Source organism: Apteryx mantelli, chromosome 5 (assembly GCF_036417845.1).
Source record: "Apteryx mantelli isolate bAptMan1 chromosome 5, bAptMan1.hap1, whole genome shotgun sequence".
NCBI classification, from domain to species: Eukaryota; Metazoa; Chordata; class Aves; order Apterygiformes; family Apterygidae; genus Apteryx; species Apteryx mantelli.
Window position 1 is genome coordinate 28,022,469 of NC_089982.1, and position 15,612 is coordinate 28,038,080.

The 15,612-nt window shown below is 42.3% G+C and overlaps 1 protein-coding gene across 2 annotated transcripts in view; it reads left to right on the top strand.

The window, feature by feature from the left end:
• The first annotated feature begins 2,169 nt into the window (after nt 1-2,169).
• INTU (inturned planar cell polarity protein) overlaps nt 2,170-15,612 on the top strand; it is a 63,405-nt gene continuing 49,962 nt past the window's right edge. The window contains exons 1-2 of one of the 2 annotated variants that reach the window (XM_067297692.1): nt 2,170-2,328; nt 11,691-12,277. In XM_067297692.1, the coding sequence (XP_067153793.1) occupies nt 2,240-2,328; nt 11,691-12,277 (676 nt within the window). In that variant the 5' untranslated portion in view covers nt 2,170-2,239. Of the gene's footprint in view, nt 2,329-8,802; nt 8,970-11,690; nt 12,278-15,612 lie in introns of those variants that run through there. The other variant, XM_067297691.1, reaches the window with a different exon arrangement.

The following is a 15,612-nucleotide window of genomic DNA, read 5'->3' on the forward strand; positions in this document are numbered from 1 at the left end:
CCTAAATTCCCTTTTTTCATTTTGGCAGACTTTGAAGCTCTATTTATTTATATTTATAAGCTATAATTTGCTGTAGGCAATTTTAATAAAGATTTTTCATGCATAATTTTAAGCCCATGTTAAAAATACAATATTAGTCACAGATGATGTTATTAAGTATTAATACTTAATATAATTACTAGGTCAGTAGTTACAAGAAAGAAAAAAAGTCTCCTGCGAGAAGGATGAGGAAAAGCTAACAAATTGCTTGGAAAGGCCTTCTGGCAGTACAATGTGATTTTGATGATAATGTTTGATTTTTATTGTTGTTCTCTACCAGCAAATGCCAGTCCTAGAAGTGGGTTTTGTGTTGTCCTAAGCAAATTGGGAAAACACAGCCCTACTGAGTACAAAATTAAACATCTCTGCTCCCTCAGGGCTTAAAAATAGAACTAAGAGTAAAAAAAATACAGGAAAGTAAATCTCTGCAGCTCATTGCTCTGCTGCTGTTACATAATACTGTTCTCACAACTATACTGTACAGGACTGATGGGAATCTAGAGGTCCAGATAAGCTGCTGAAGTTCCAGATCTAATGAAATTCTATCTTAAACTTTATAGTCTTGCTATGCATGTGTAGGTACTGCCTCTCATTTGTTTGAGGAAAATACACACAGTGTTAGCAGCTCTGGCTCCTAATCATGCTGCTGTTCGATGCTGAGCTGCCAAAGGCTGATTCCTTCAAGAGGAGTTACAAAATATTTTAGGATTAATTGATGCTACCTTTAGCACCATCAGCTATTCTGCTTTTTTTCCCCTCCACTTCAGCATATAGACAAGAGTGAACATACAGCTTAAAATTACTTCTGCCATCTCCTCCCCACTTTCACAGAGCTCATTTACCATAGCAGATATGCTATGAAGACACAAAAGTAGCTACATCTATAAGTGGGAGGAAAATTTCCCACCTTGCCATCTGCTCCATAGTTCCAGCGACATTTGTACATGAAACATCCTAAGTGCACCTTAGAAACACGGATTGTTTGTACCTAAGTGATGTCTCGGAGAGAAGGGGACAGGACTACCATGCTATTTCCACTAACTTTCTGCAATCAAAAATGTGGGGATTACAAGAATTTCTTCTCACCATGCCCACCTCAGAAGCATTATGCTTGCTTTGATACTGTACATTCAAAACTTCTCCAGCCACTGCTACTTAGATCCAAAATCCTGGTACACCCTCAGCTTCCCTAGCACCATAGCCCTAGTGTTAAGGATCATAATAAAGGCTTTATGGTCATAAGCTTAGATAACACTACTGCTGTTGCTCACGTCAACAAAAGATGGTGGTCCCTATGTCTTTTATGATAGTAGAATTCTGAAGAAATTGTCCTTCTCTTAAAATTTCTAGCTTGTATCAAAGAAAGGAAAACTAAAAAAGAAAAATGGTAAAACAGTTAAGAGTCACACTACTTGGTGAGAATCCTAGCCCGACTCAAGGGGATGACAACTCACACGTAAGAAATAAAAATGGCAGAGATTTCGTTCAGCCACTTTTATACTTTCACACCTCTGTTCATTCAGTATTTTTTATCAGAGCTTTGTAGATGGGAAACCAGTGAAGAGTCCTGTAATTCAGTAACAATATAAAAACTTGTAATTAATAACTTGTGAAAGAGGAAAACAAAATGACTGGATTAGAACAGGTGGGATTGTTCATTTTTTCATATTAATACCGAAGGAAAGAGAAACAACTGAGCAATTCCATTATTTTAACCAGCAGGAAAATCGGGGGGTGGAACTTTCTCACACAATGGGAGCTGTTGAAGCAGCTCGGGGAAAAACCTATGGCTGCCAGTTAAGATTGATTTTACTGCATTTATATGAAACTTGTGTTTTCAGTTTTTTGCCAGTTCCTGAGAGAGACAGTAGCGTGTAAGAGCACACGGCAGGCCCCCCTCCCGTGGCCGGTAAGAGGTCTGGGACACAGGCGCCCCTCTCCCAGCCCTTCTCCACGCGGGCCAGGCGGCAGGAGCCCACCGTTCCCCCAGGGCGGGGCCCGGCTGCCGCCCAGCGCTCCGCGCCGCGGCTCGTAGCTGCGCGGGGCGGGCGGCGCGGCGGGCTCTAGGACCGCGGGGGGCGCGGCGGAGGCGGGCGGGTTGAAGGGCTCCCACCTGCCCGCCCGGAGCCGTCGCAGTCCCCGGGGCCGCGGGGCGGCAGCGGCGCTCGGCCGCGGGCGATGAGGGGCGCTGCCGCGCGCGATGTTCGCCGCGGGCAGGTTCAGCATCCCGCGGCCCGTCACCAGGAACCTGGAGGACCTGGACTCGGTGCAGAGCGTCCTGCTGCACAGGTCAGTGCGGGCCCGTGCTTCGGGCTGGGCAGCCCTGGCGGTTCGGGCTTCCTGCCTGCCGCCGCCAGGGCCCCGCTGCCCGGCAAGCGGCTGCCGGGGCGCGGGCAGTGCCAGCCGCCGGTCCCCGAGGGGGCTCCCCGCGGGCGGCCTGTGGCCGCTTGGGCTGGGCATGGAGGGGGCGCGGCCGGGAGCTGCTGGGCGCCTCGGGCAGCTCCCGCTTTGGGAGGCGGCGGAGGTGCCTGCGGGGTGGCCGCACGCGGGTGAGGGAGGGCAGCGCTGCTAAGGCACTTCGGAGGGTGCCCGACGGCCTGCGCAGTGCTCTGAGGGGACTCAGGCTGCTAGTGGGTTTCTTACGTATGCAAGAAAACAGGTTGGTGGAGGACAGCTCTGATGCATCAGTTCATAAACTTTTTTTTTTTAAACTTAAAAAAAATCCAACTCTCACAAATCATCCAAGCTGGAAAATCCTTAAGTGAATGTGCAGGAGGAACACTGAGAAGAAACTGCTTTTTCCCCGTGCTTTCACCATCCCTAACATGCAATTCTCCACACTTTTTCCCTCAAAGAAATCTTCACAATAAGACTTTATTCAGCAAGCCAGAACAGGACTTTGAAAGCCACCCTCAATGCTGTCTTCTTTGCATCAGCTGAGAGCCACTTATACCCTATACTTCAAGGGAAGCACCATCCCACTCAGCAGAATCCAACAAAAGATCATCTGCAGTCGTTCTGTAACATGCCTCTTTCTTAAAATATTTTCTCTGCTAAATTGATTTATTTCCTACCACAAAGAAAACATGCAATTTTTCTCAGGGCCAACTCCAAACAGATCTTGCTATGGGAACTGGGAACTTACTATTAACTCGGCTCCTCTCCAGCCCAAAGCACAAAACTGAAGAGTGATTTCATGACATTTAAAATTGATTTGTATGACACTAAGGATGAAAACAGAGTGCAGGCAGGTAAGGCACTCTGGAATCAGTCTATTGCTGTATTGCACTCTGAAGCAGCTTTATCTGAATAGCAGTAAATGCTCCCATATGCTACCAGGGACCTTCTGATATCTGAAACGCTGTGGATACATTTGTCAGTGATTTAACAGAAAATGTTCCACTTCAAAGTCAGATTAAAAACATGCTGCCCGTGGTTTTGCTTATATTAATATACTTTCTGTATATTAAGGTACTATTCATACTTGAAACATTTGCATGTTGATTGATTGCGAATAATAGTTTTCTTTCATGCTTGACCTGCCTGTCATGCATAGCAGGTGATCCTGAAAAAGCCTGTAGATTTAAAGCAAAATAAAAACGGTAGGAAAAGTCTTAGTTAAAATTACTGCTACTTTTCATGCTAGTGGGAACTCTTAACCCTGTAAGATAGGCTGAACTAGTCTTTCTGAATTCTTCATGGCTGTCTTCAATTGTTTTTATGTTCTTCTGAAATACTTTTTATGATCCATTTTAACAATTGCATAGAGGGAAATTGATACAGAAGTTTAAAAGGTCAAAAAGAGCAGTCTGTTTTAATTTATTCATTCAGCATTAGAGTGTTTTCTCACCAGGATTCTATTCTTTTTGTCACAAAGGTAGCCTTGAATCTCTATTTAGTCTGTTTAAATGTAAATACCCCAATTAAAATGACAGTGCAGTGTCACTATTCAGTTCCTATCACTTTGCTGTGGATGGTCTCTGTGTAATAATGTTACACAGAGAACAAAACATTTTGCAATCACACAATCTTGTTTATATAATCTTATGAAAACCTTACTGTAAACACAAAACCTTATCTATTAAGTAATGCCTGTGAAAAGTGTATGCCTTTTGTCTCTCCTAAGTAAAGCAAGATTTTGAGGGGGGAGTTAATCTTGAAAAAAGAGCAACTTGTTTCTGTCTTGCATATTTTAGCTGAAGCTGTGCACTGGAGAAATAAATTAATTGAAATCTATAGCTGAAAGGTCTTGAATTTAGCACTCTTGAGCAGATTTTTTGTTGTTTTTTCTCCAGATGTTTGAGCAAAGCAGGTGTTAACAATAAGAAACAGAATTGTTAAACAAAGAAGAAAATACTTTCCCCTATCTTAGTTTATCTGCTTGGTACCTGTGTCATGTTATATCTGTCTGTGTCATGTTATATCTGTCTGTGTCATGTTATATCTGTCCAATCAGTAGCACCTCCCTGGAAATACTCAGCTGCTCCAGAAGTTTAATATCTGATTTGCAAACAAGCAGGAAGGAAAAAACAAAACAATAATAAGACATTTAGATCATCTTATTTCTTTATCGGTAATGAAGAGCTGTAATTTCAAGTATGGAAGGGAAGAGGGAAAGCAAAAGGCTGTTTAAAATGGCGTTGATAAATGTTGCCAGTGTAAGAAAGATAGACTCCACTGTTGTCCAAGCACATCCAATGAGATTAGTATCATAGTATTACTATGGCCTGTTTACACTGCCTCAGCTATACAAAAAAGCCAGAAGGCTGGCAGATCCAACCGTTAGGTTATTCTCCCAGTTCAGAGCACTGTTCAGATAGTACAGAGACAGTACTGCAGTCGATGCTTTTCTTCACCCACACTGGCATTTGGCATGGGGAGTGCTGCTGAAGAAGATGGGGAGATTGTTGAAAAAATCACTTAACTGATGTAATTTGTGGACAGTGCACCATCACAGGCATAAACTGAATGCTCCTGATTATGAGCTAGCATTCACTCATAGCAAAGGGAGGGGTAATTGGCCCCAAAATATCAAAGGCACAAAACTGTTCCTGCTTTCAGCCCAACCATATCCATGATTCAGGCCAAATACACTTTCTGAATATGAATCAATGAAATCAGTCTGGCATATCATCGGCAAATGATGGGTCCTGGTAAAACTGCTAAGATTGGGCCCAACTACACAAAACCAAACAATGCAAGTTAGAAAAGTCATAATCACACATCCTAAGCTTGCCCAAGTTCCACCTGCTACCAGAGAAGAGACTAAACTTAAGCCTCTTCTCTTCACCATCAGGTTGAAAAAATCAGCTGTCAATATGTAACAATGAAGAAAAATGTTAGTAGTTTAAATTTTCAGTTATGTGGGCAGTGGTTAGAATAGAAGTTCAGAAGTATCTGTACAACAGAACCAAAATTGTATTATACTCCTGTTATCTTCCTTCTTTATTAGAAAGGACCAGTATATCTCCTTGGTATCTCATATACACTGTTCTTTTGTAACCCTGGTCCACTCTTGAATGTTAATTTGAATCAAGGTAGTCTGTTAATTTTAAAGCACAATAACTTTAGAAGCAGGTTAAGCTAAAAAGAAACAAGGAACTCTTGTTTTGAAATTAATGTCTGCACATGGAGTTAGTTCCTTGCAGGAGGCAAAAGAGTGTGTTAGGCAAAAGAGTGTGTTCTTTAATTGTCCACTTTTAAATGTTCATTAACCATTTGTGCAGTAAGGGAAAGTAGTAATATTGGTGCCAATGATGCCCTGGGCAATTTTTTACCATCTGCTTGTTAATAAAAGCAACCTAGCAGGGAAGGCTTAGGGAGTTCTGGGGCTCATGGGTTTCTTAGAAGCATCAGCCCAACTACTTGGGCTAAGTGTAAAGGATCTGCTAGAAGACTATTTCAAATCTCTTTCTAACAGTTATGCACAAGAAATTGAGAGAGGCTTTCTTTTCAAGAGGGATTGTGTAGGAAGATCTGTGTCTCCAGTAAAGTAAAACCCTGCTTTGTGAGATACATGATGTCTTTTCATCTTTAGTTGTTCCTCCAGCAGCAAAAGTCCCCCAACCATTTCAGAGAAATACTGAAGCGATTCCCAACTACTTCTCTCAGTGGACCAAAATCTTCCAACATCTCTTCCCTCATGATATGGTTATCCCTATAAAACAGCAAGTAGTATAAGACTTCCTCCTCCTTTTAGGAGAGCCTGTATTTCTCACTTATTGAGCAAACAACTGGAAACAATTAACCAACTCTTGAACTCAGTGAAATTTAACGTAACTAACAGAACCATCTGGCATAGACTATCACTTCTCTACAGAAACACTTTGGTGCTGTTCACTGTATTAAAGGTGCTAGCAAATATAAGTGAAATTAGGGAGGGTGGGACTGTATATCTCACCTACCTCTATTCAAATTCTTACTCCTGCAGTATCCCTTTTAGAAAATCTCAAGTCATTAGGCTCTTTGCAAAAAAGTTGTTTATGCGGACTGTTTTGAGGAAGTAAATTGTTTGGGAAGCTGGGCACTTTTAAAATGTTTATTTTTTCCACCTGTTTTTCTGGAAGCAATAGAAAGAATGAAGGTTGGTGTATAACTTGCATTTTGCCAATTGCAAATAATTAAAGGTCTGAATCTGTTTAAGAATTGTCCACCATGCATGGATAGTGTATTTTGAGTAAAGTGGTTGTTGCCAGCTAAGATAGGAAAAACTTAAATTATCTACTATGTCCTGTCCTAAACTGAATGAAACCATACTGTTAAGCTTTTGCTTAATTTTTTTTCTTTAGGCAGGGAATATTTCTGTCTCCTCCTTTGCATAGATTTGTATGATTAAAATCATACAACAGTGATTTATCTGTAAAAGAAGAGGTCTTCTATAGGCACTTCAGAAAGGCCACAAAATTTGGTTTAGGGTATCTCATGACTGCTCCAGGTGAAGCCTTAATCACATAGTTAAGGATATGAGTCCAAAACATTCCTGTCTGTTAATTCACATGAATTCATATTTACTAGCAAATATTTCCCTAAGACAGGTTAAAGCACAGGAATTTCGTACCAGAATTCTGTGACTCCTGCAAATGGCTCCAGCACTATAAAACCTCACTGCTGAAGCTGTGCAAATATCCCACTGAGCAGAGATTAACTACAAAGTATTAAAAATGTTCCAACAATTATTCTCCATCCCTTTCCTTATGCTCCATGCTATCTTGATAGGCTTACTGACATAGCTACACAGCATCTTGTCTGCAGGGTTGCCATGGGTCTTGTTTTTCATGGATGTGAATAATTTAAGTCCTGTAAATTGAGTAGTTTTTTTCCCCCTCTCTCCCTTTATTGTGCATGATTTTGCTTTTGTAGACTGCATTTGCCTTACCATTAAGATGCCCAATCATCTAGCTTGTTTGGGTTCGTCTGAAGTACTTCATCTTCCTCCCTAACTTAACTGCTCTCCTGACTAAGCTGAAGAAGAGTGATTTTACTATGTCATGACTCTTTAAATGATTATAATAAAGCATAACATGAAGCACAGAGCTATGCTAACTATTGGCCGGGGCCTGTAAAGAAAGAGAAAGCTGTGGTTGTATTTATGTGTCTGAATGGAAGCTCCCTTTTTTTAAGGGATGAGGAAAATTTTGTAAGGTATCTTAGTTTCAGAGTTGGTCTTGAATTTTTAACCCAAACAGACTAGTTTAATGCAGTAGAAACACTCTGGGCAAAGGCAACCTAACGGGATTGTTTTGTGCTGGTGTTTGGTGTGGGAATGAGTTTCTCATTCCCAGTCCTGTACCTGCCTGTTACCTGTTGTCTTCACTGTCAGACACTCCTGAGCTGTACTCATTGAATGTTCAGGAATAGCTAAGATGGGATTTATCAAGATTCTGACAGAGAATAGACTGACTCAGGAAACAGCCTGACACACCAATTCCTCCTGCCAGCTCCTCTTAAAAGTGCTGTTCCCAATGGCCAAGATCCCTGGAGGCTCTGCTAACCATTTGACATGATGAAAATTACTGCTTAACTCAGGTTTCTCTTCCCAAATCAGTTTTTGATTATAAGCAGAGCTTTGAGGCTCACCCCAGGACTGTGAGTTTCATTAATAGTCTCTTTTATTCGACTGTTGCTGAGGCCTTGATATCAGACAACTAAATAAATAGTCTGTTTTCCATTATGTGTTCCATATTGACCCACTGATTTTCAAGAGACTGGTGAAGCTTAGATGTTTGTTTTGAGGAAGTAAACTGGGAGGTTGGGCACTTTCAAGTGTTTGTTTATTAGCTCTGCGAGTGAAAAAAAGGGAGGAGAGTTGGTCTTTCTGCCAGACGCTATACTAAAACTACAATTTACCTCCTCCAGCGTCGGGCTGCGGTACGCGCCGTAATTAGCACTTCTCGGCGTGCTGTGTTCAGAGACTGGCCGGCTGCCGGCGCCGACCGGGGCGGGACAGGGCGGCGGCGGGGCTTTCCGCGGGTGCGGGGCCTCACAGGCGGCGAGGCGCCCGTTAACGGTCCGCGCGGGCAGCCCTGGGCGGCGCGAGCGCATTTCGGCCGGGGGCTGACCGCTTCGGAGGCTCGGCGCTGTGCCAAGGCCGGGGTTCCCCGACGCCGCTCCTCTCGCAGGGTTTCGGCGGCAGAGCGGAGGCTTCAACCGCCCGCCTCCCCCGCCCGGCCATGCCGCCGCTTCAAGCTTCCCCCGTCTCCATGGCTGCGGGCCGGGGCCGCCAATGGGCGGGCGCGGCGCTGGTCACGCGGCGGCGCGGGTGTCATGGCGTCCGGGGGGGACGGCGGCGGCGGGCGCGGAGCCGTTGTTGGCATGCAGCCGTGGCGGGGAGAAGGCGCTGAGCGCGCGGGCAGCAGCAACGGCAGCAGCGGCAGCAGCAGCAGCAGCAGCGAGAGCGGCTCGCGCACCGCCTCGCTGTCCGCGAGCTCCGAGTAAGGGCGGGGCAGAGCGGGGGGGAGGGCGCCGGGCCCCGGATCCTCGCGGGCGCCGGCGGTGCGCGCGCTGGGGCCGCCGCTGCTGCCGGGCCGGTGGGCGCGCGGGCCGCTGGGAGCTGGCGGCGCTGGCCGTTACCGGGGGCGCCAATGATCCGCAACGGGCGTTGCTTTGCCTGGTGCCTGGGCGCGGGTGGCTGCGGGCTCTTACCTCGGTCCTCTGAGACTGAAGTGCGTGCGGTTAGACCCTGCCGATTCCTGGAAGACTAAAGCGTTTATTGTACTATGTAGCTGAACACTGAAAACATGTTCATTTTCCCCTTTTCCCTCTGGAAGCTTTTTTTTTTCTTTTTTAAGTGTATTCTTTGAACGTAGTTTTCTTCGAACAGAAGACTGCATTTAGGAACTGTCCCAGCTATAATCAGATTGTGTACTTTAAAGAAGAGCATTAGTTTGTGGTATAGTGCCATTTCTACATGCAGAAAATGTATATATTTTTTGCTCTTTAAGACTACTGGTTTTTGGCATAGTAGCCCTAAAAGTAACATGATGAGCGCCAGTATTAGTTTAGCTAATAGGCAATCTTTGGATCGATTCCTGTATCCCCACTGGACACTGTCAGAGAAAGATAAATGAAAGAATGGGCTTGGCTCATATAATATTAAAAATACTTTATTGTTTGAGATGCATTTCTCTTTAATCGTCTGTCTTTTGGGAAATGGGAGGTGAGAAGACAACTCTGTAATACCAGTTATACTAGTACGTACTTTTAAGGACATACACACAACCAGCAGGTTCCTATGTGATTTTTATAAAAATTTACTCTGTCTGGCTCCCACATACCTGTTAAAACATCTCTGCTTGTCATTTCAAATGTATGTTTGAAGATCTAATGGATAGCATTTTATTCTGCATGTGTTTTCATTATATAATGCAGTGAAGGAAAAAAAATAAGGAAAATTTCTGTGGGAGAGATATGAAGTGTGTTTCAACATACGTTGTTCTGTAGCTGTCCTCTACACCTGGCTCAGCGAGAGGCAAAGCTGTTGGGCGTACACCTACATTGTGATTGGACTTTGTGCCTCTCTCTCTTTCCCTCTGTGTGTGTGTGTCTCTCTCTCTCTCTCTCTCTTTATCTTCTCCCCCCTTGGACCATATAAAAGGTTCCAATAAAAATCAGTGAGGAAGCTGGAGAACATGAGTGTATGAATTGTTGTGCAAATTGAAATTTTGACTTGTGCTGCATAGAAGAAAAAGCGTTTCCAAAGAGCACAGTCCCTTTTGAAGAGGGAGTTAAAAGGCTGTCACATGCCACAGGAGTTTCTGCTAGCCTAAATGTTTTTTTGTTGTAAATTTCTAATGTTTCCTTATTAATATTGGTTTTCCCCCACTTCTCTTATATGTACCAGAATTTATGATTTCTTTAATAATAATAAAGTCATGTTATTTCTTATACAGTGCCTTTTGAGAGGTGTTGGTTCAGATAGCTGTCTGGCCTTAAGTGTTGTTATCATTCTGATACTTTTTTGAGGAAGAACTTGCAAAGATACAAATTCTGGCTTACTCATGACGATAGCTACATCTAGAATATTTAAATTATCACAGGTGGTGGCTTAGCTCTGTCTTCCTTTAAGAGCATCAACTTGGGCAAAACAATAAATGCAGAGAAAGTGCATGGTAGTTCTTTTTGTCTGCAACACCAGTAGACTTCTTTAAGTCACTGGTGTTCTAGAAGAGAATAATACTGGATGGCTCTTTATATTCTTAATTTGGTCAGAACCTCTCTTTGACCCCTTAAAATTGTTGTGATGCAGTGTCTGTGCATACTGTTTTTTGCTCAACTAGACCTTGAAGCTGTATCGTTTATGTATGTTCAAATTAGTGGTATATTTGAATTATGTACTAGTTCTATCTCTTAAGCAAAATTTGCTTCCTTTATTCAATGAAGTATAACTAGTTGTAGTATAAAATGTATGTTAAAAAGTTTGCACAGTGAATGATCTTAATTATTATGTAAGTCTCCATTTTGGTTTGTTCCAGTAGTTACATTCTGTACTGGTTTGTTCTAGTAATTATGTGTTTCTTAAAATGTACTGTCTAAAACTGGTCATGGTTGACACATCACCATTGCCAAATTAGGACAAAAACATATTTTGTCTTGCATATGGTACTCCTGTTAATACATCATTCAGTTGCTTCGCCTTTTCTTTGCAACAGCATAATGCTGTTGACTTATTTAAAGTGATCCACTCCAACTGCCAAACTTTTTCTATAGCAGTACTGCCTATTTACTTTTTTCTGTTTTGTATTTACATGTGAATTTGAGTAAACTATTTTGAACTTGTCTGAAAAAGTGTTATCAAAGCTTCATCTTGTTTTTTTGTTATATTAAAGTGTGTTTTAAATGTTAATTTCATCTTTCCAAGGACTTGCAGTACAATCCTTCTTTTAAATGTGTATGGGAAAAATAAGGGGAGAGGACAAATAGGATGGTGCTCTTTCTGTAAGAGAAAGCCTCATCATGCCCAGAAATATAATTACTTATTAAAACTTTTATGCGAAAGGAACAAGATTTTTAACAAAAGGGAATAGTGAATAACACTGTTTTTTTTCCCCTCACGCTCTCCCTCTCCCCCCTCTCTACTTGAAGTAAACAGATGTTGCTTGCACAGCAGTCCTCCTTATCAGAGATATCACTGATCGTTCTTCTTTCTTTCCCAGTGACCTTGAGCCTGAGTGGCTGGATGGTGTGCAGAAAAATGGAGAATTATTTTATTTAGAACTAAGTGAAAGTGAAGAAGAAACTCTGCTTCAAAACAGCTGTCCGGAAATGCCAGCAGTGAATCACGTCAGATTTCGTGAAAATGAAGCTGAAGTTATTCAAGAGGGATCACGAAAAGAAAGAAAATATGAACTGAAGAAATTCACCAAACTTTTAAAAAAGAAGAACCTTTTACCAAAGTATTCTGGTAAAAAAGGCAGTGGAAGCTGTAATGGGCACTCCACTGGTCCTACTTCCATCCTGAAACAGCAGTCCACTCAGAAAATGGGTGTCACTGTCCAGCAAAAATTCAAAGATGTATACGTTTATGTAAATCCCAGAAAACTGTATGATGCTGGAGGAGAGGAGCAGCTCAGGCTGCTGGAGGCCTTAGTAGGGATTGTTCATCAGTCCTCATGGAGCAGCAGAAGAGCAGAAAAACAAGGCGGGAAGGATAAAGGCAGCAGAGGAAGTAGTGAAGAGAAGCTTGTAGTACATGGTTTGGTGCCAGGTAGTTCAGCAATTAAAACTGGTCAAATTTTGATTGGTAAGTAATTGAATAAACAGTTAAATTTTGCTGTCTCCCTTTGAAATGAAGATTTTGTTTGCTTTTGAGAGAGGTAGATGACTTGAATATTCCTGAGACTTAAGTCATTATTTAAACAACTATTTTCTCTGTTCCTTAGGTATTATTTAAAATAAATGTCCTTACATTTGGTGTTTTGTTTCCTGTTCAATTTTACCATATTACTGGTTTTGAGAACATGTGATGTAAACTAGAAGGAATTAAGATACTAAGGAGATGACTACCCTTCAAGCTTATAGGGAGTGAGTGACTTGAAGTTAGTAATTTGGAAAAAACAACAACAAAAACCCCAACTTTGAATTTAATGCAGGACTCTCAAATAGATAAGTGGGGCTGCAGAAAAACTTCAGTTAGTCAAATATTGTATTTTGTTTTTATCCCCCTCCCCCAATAAAAAGCTTTGCTTTATAGGCATTATATGGATTTTGAGACTTAAAAAATGAGGAAAAGATACTGAATAAGGTATGTTCATGTGTTATAGACCTCCTGTCTTCGCAATCTTGTTTGAATATTCTTTTCTTTAGCAAAGATAAAAGCTTTTTCTTCTGCAGTTGTGATCATAAGGCCTCATATATAGTGGCTCTGCTGTTGAGGAGGCAGTGAGCCAGTATAGCAGCACTCTTTTGTGTTGGTTTGGCTCTTGTCAGACACTTCCCTGAGCTGATGCAACTAACTAACCTGGCAGAAAACTAATCCAGAAGAAAAATTGTCTGTCTAGTTTTTTGCTGGTCTAGTAAGTTAAACTGGGTCACAGAAAGTCTAACGAGCACCAGAACTTGAATAAGGGAGGGGAAGGAACTTCTGTGGCCAGTCGTGAGGGAGCAGAAGCAAGAATTCCCACTTCAAGCCTCAAGGGGACACTGAAACGGCTCAGCATTCACGAGACCCCAACCTCAGAGACAGTGAATGTGAGACAGCTAGCCTCCATCTGTAAAGGGTGGGAGACTGTTCAATTATCCTTCAAGTTGTTCCCTGGGAGGAAGAGAGCAAAGATATGTGGTGCTGGTTAGAAGATCATGAAAATCTGAATACTGTAGTAGCACAAATCCCACAAAGTCAGCGTGAGTGCTTTTGAAATTCCAATGTTGTGTGCGTAAAAAGACAAATCGTGCTTTGACTAGCTGATTCTTCTAGCATGTGTTTTGGGTAGGGATGCTAAAGAATACTCCGGGGGAAGACTGGATAACTTTCACGTTTTACCAGAAAGAATTGATTAGCCAAGAAATAGGGGGTGCAGAATGGGGAGGGAGAAGGGAGGGAGAAAGTAATTTTCAGCTTGATCTGTTGCACTTAATGAGTTTTAACCTAATTAGTATAATCATGGGTATTTATAACCTTTAAGTTAATTTGGGGAGGCAAATTTATATATAATTGCCTGTTTTTAAGAACAAGCACAAAGGCAGAACAGCATAGGCAAATACCAGACCTAGGAGATAAGGTTAAACTTCTAAATGGTGGTAGTCCTTCATTCGCAGCTCTTGACGCTTTCTGGGCCTGAGGTGGACAAATAAAATTGTATGGCATATTTTCTTGTTTTATTGTTTTTAAATAGAAGAACATTTAACTTAATCTAAAGAACCTGGTAGTTTAATATATCCTAGGCTATCATCAACCAATATTGCCTGTTTTTGCATGTTGGAAACAAATATTTTCAGGCATACTGCAGTTATTCAGCTTTGAACTGAGAAAATGAGCTGTATTCTGTGCCAACAGTATAAAATGTATAATTTTCATATAAAAATACTTTCAAATTATATATCTGTAGTGAACACTGAGTACTCTAAAATTTTTATGTGGTGTCTAGATACAGAGATGTTTTGCATAAATTAGATGTTTAGGTTTCAGTGCTTTTGGCATAAAAATATACAGTAAAAATCTTTTTCTGACAAAAAGCTGTCTGGTTTACTGTCTCCACATTGCACATCAGAGGACGAGATAGTTAAAGTATATGCCCAAAACCTGATCTGGAAACACCTGTAGTTCCGTAGATGACATTTCTGTCCAACTCCTGACCCTGTTAGGATCTGAAGAGTCTAAGAAAAACACAGGAAAACTTTTTTTTTTTTTTTTTGGAACTGTTAAAAGCAAGTCTTGGGAATTCTGTTGTCAATTGTGGAAGTAGTCAGTAAAGAATATTTCTGTGGCCAGTGTAAAATTCAAGTATTTGCACAAATGTTAGCAGTTCATCAAGCCATCCACAAACTGGAAGTGCCTGATCAGTATAGCGTGGTGCCTGTTGGTCAGTTTGCTTATAACTTTGTTCATCTTCATGGACCTGCATATGCACAGACACTAATCTGTTCTTGCTTGTTTTTAATTATTTTAACAGCATGTGATGATGCAGACCCCTTTCGTAGTATTCTTTGTGAAGCAAACACCAAGTACATTTCCATCTGAGAATACATGCTTTGAAATAACACACTGTGGTGTCCCTGGTGACCATTTTGCATCAAGTGTTTGTGATGGGCAAAACAGTCTTGGTTTCAAATGTTAAGAAAAAGGAAACAAAGAAACAGTTAAACACCTAAGGAAACACCTTCCCTCACCCCCCAGGCTCAACTTTAGTCAAACGCCTCCCCTGCCCACCTTCCTAGTCTAACTTTCCCCCCTTTTCACCATGCGTTGCACTCGCTCGTCCCAATTCCTTCGGTGAAGCGAAGGGCCGGGCAGGAGGTTGGGGTCAGGTGCCTAACGGTTTCCTTCTGCTGTTCCTTGCTTCTTTCTCATTTTCCTTTGCTCCAGCGTGAGGCCTCCACCGGCTGCAGTCTCCTCATGGGCGTCCCTGCCCCAGTGCACGTTGCCTATGGTCCGCAGTCCCCCAGGCATGTCCCTGCTGAGGCATGGATCGCCTGCAGGCTCCAGCCCTTTCCCTAGCCGCTGCAGCTCTTCCTTAAATGCGTCTGAGCAGAGGCGCCAAGGGCTCCCCTGGCTGGCTGAAGTTTGGGTGGGCAATGGGGTGTTTAGGGGTGTCAGCATCAGCCGTGGCTGGCATGGGGCAGCTCCTGGCTTCCTCCCCCACAGGGCACCCCTGCAGCCCCCTGCCTCCAGAACCCTGGCAGTTATGTCCAACGGTCTAACTCGCTAATCTTACTTACATTTGGGCTCTCTAGGTTTTTTTTTTTCCCCTCCAATACTTGGTTTTTTAGTATTTTGAAATATAGTCAAGTTACAGATTAATTTGTATTTTCATTGGCAAATTGGTTAATTTATCAATGATAAGTGTGGTAGCCACTTAAATGGCTGCCAAGGCTGAATCATAAGGGAGACTAAACTCTCTGTGTTTTCACTCTGAATAA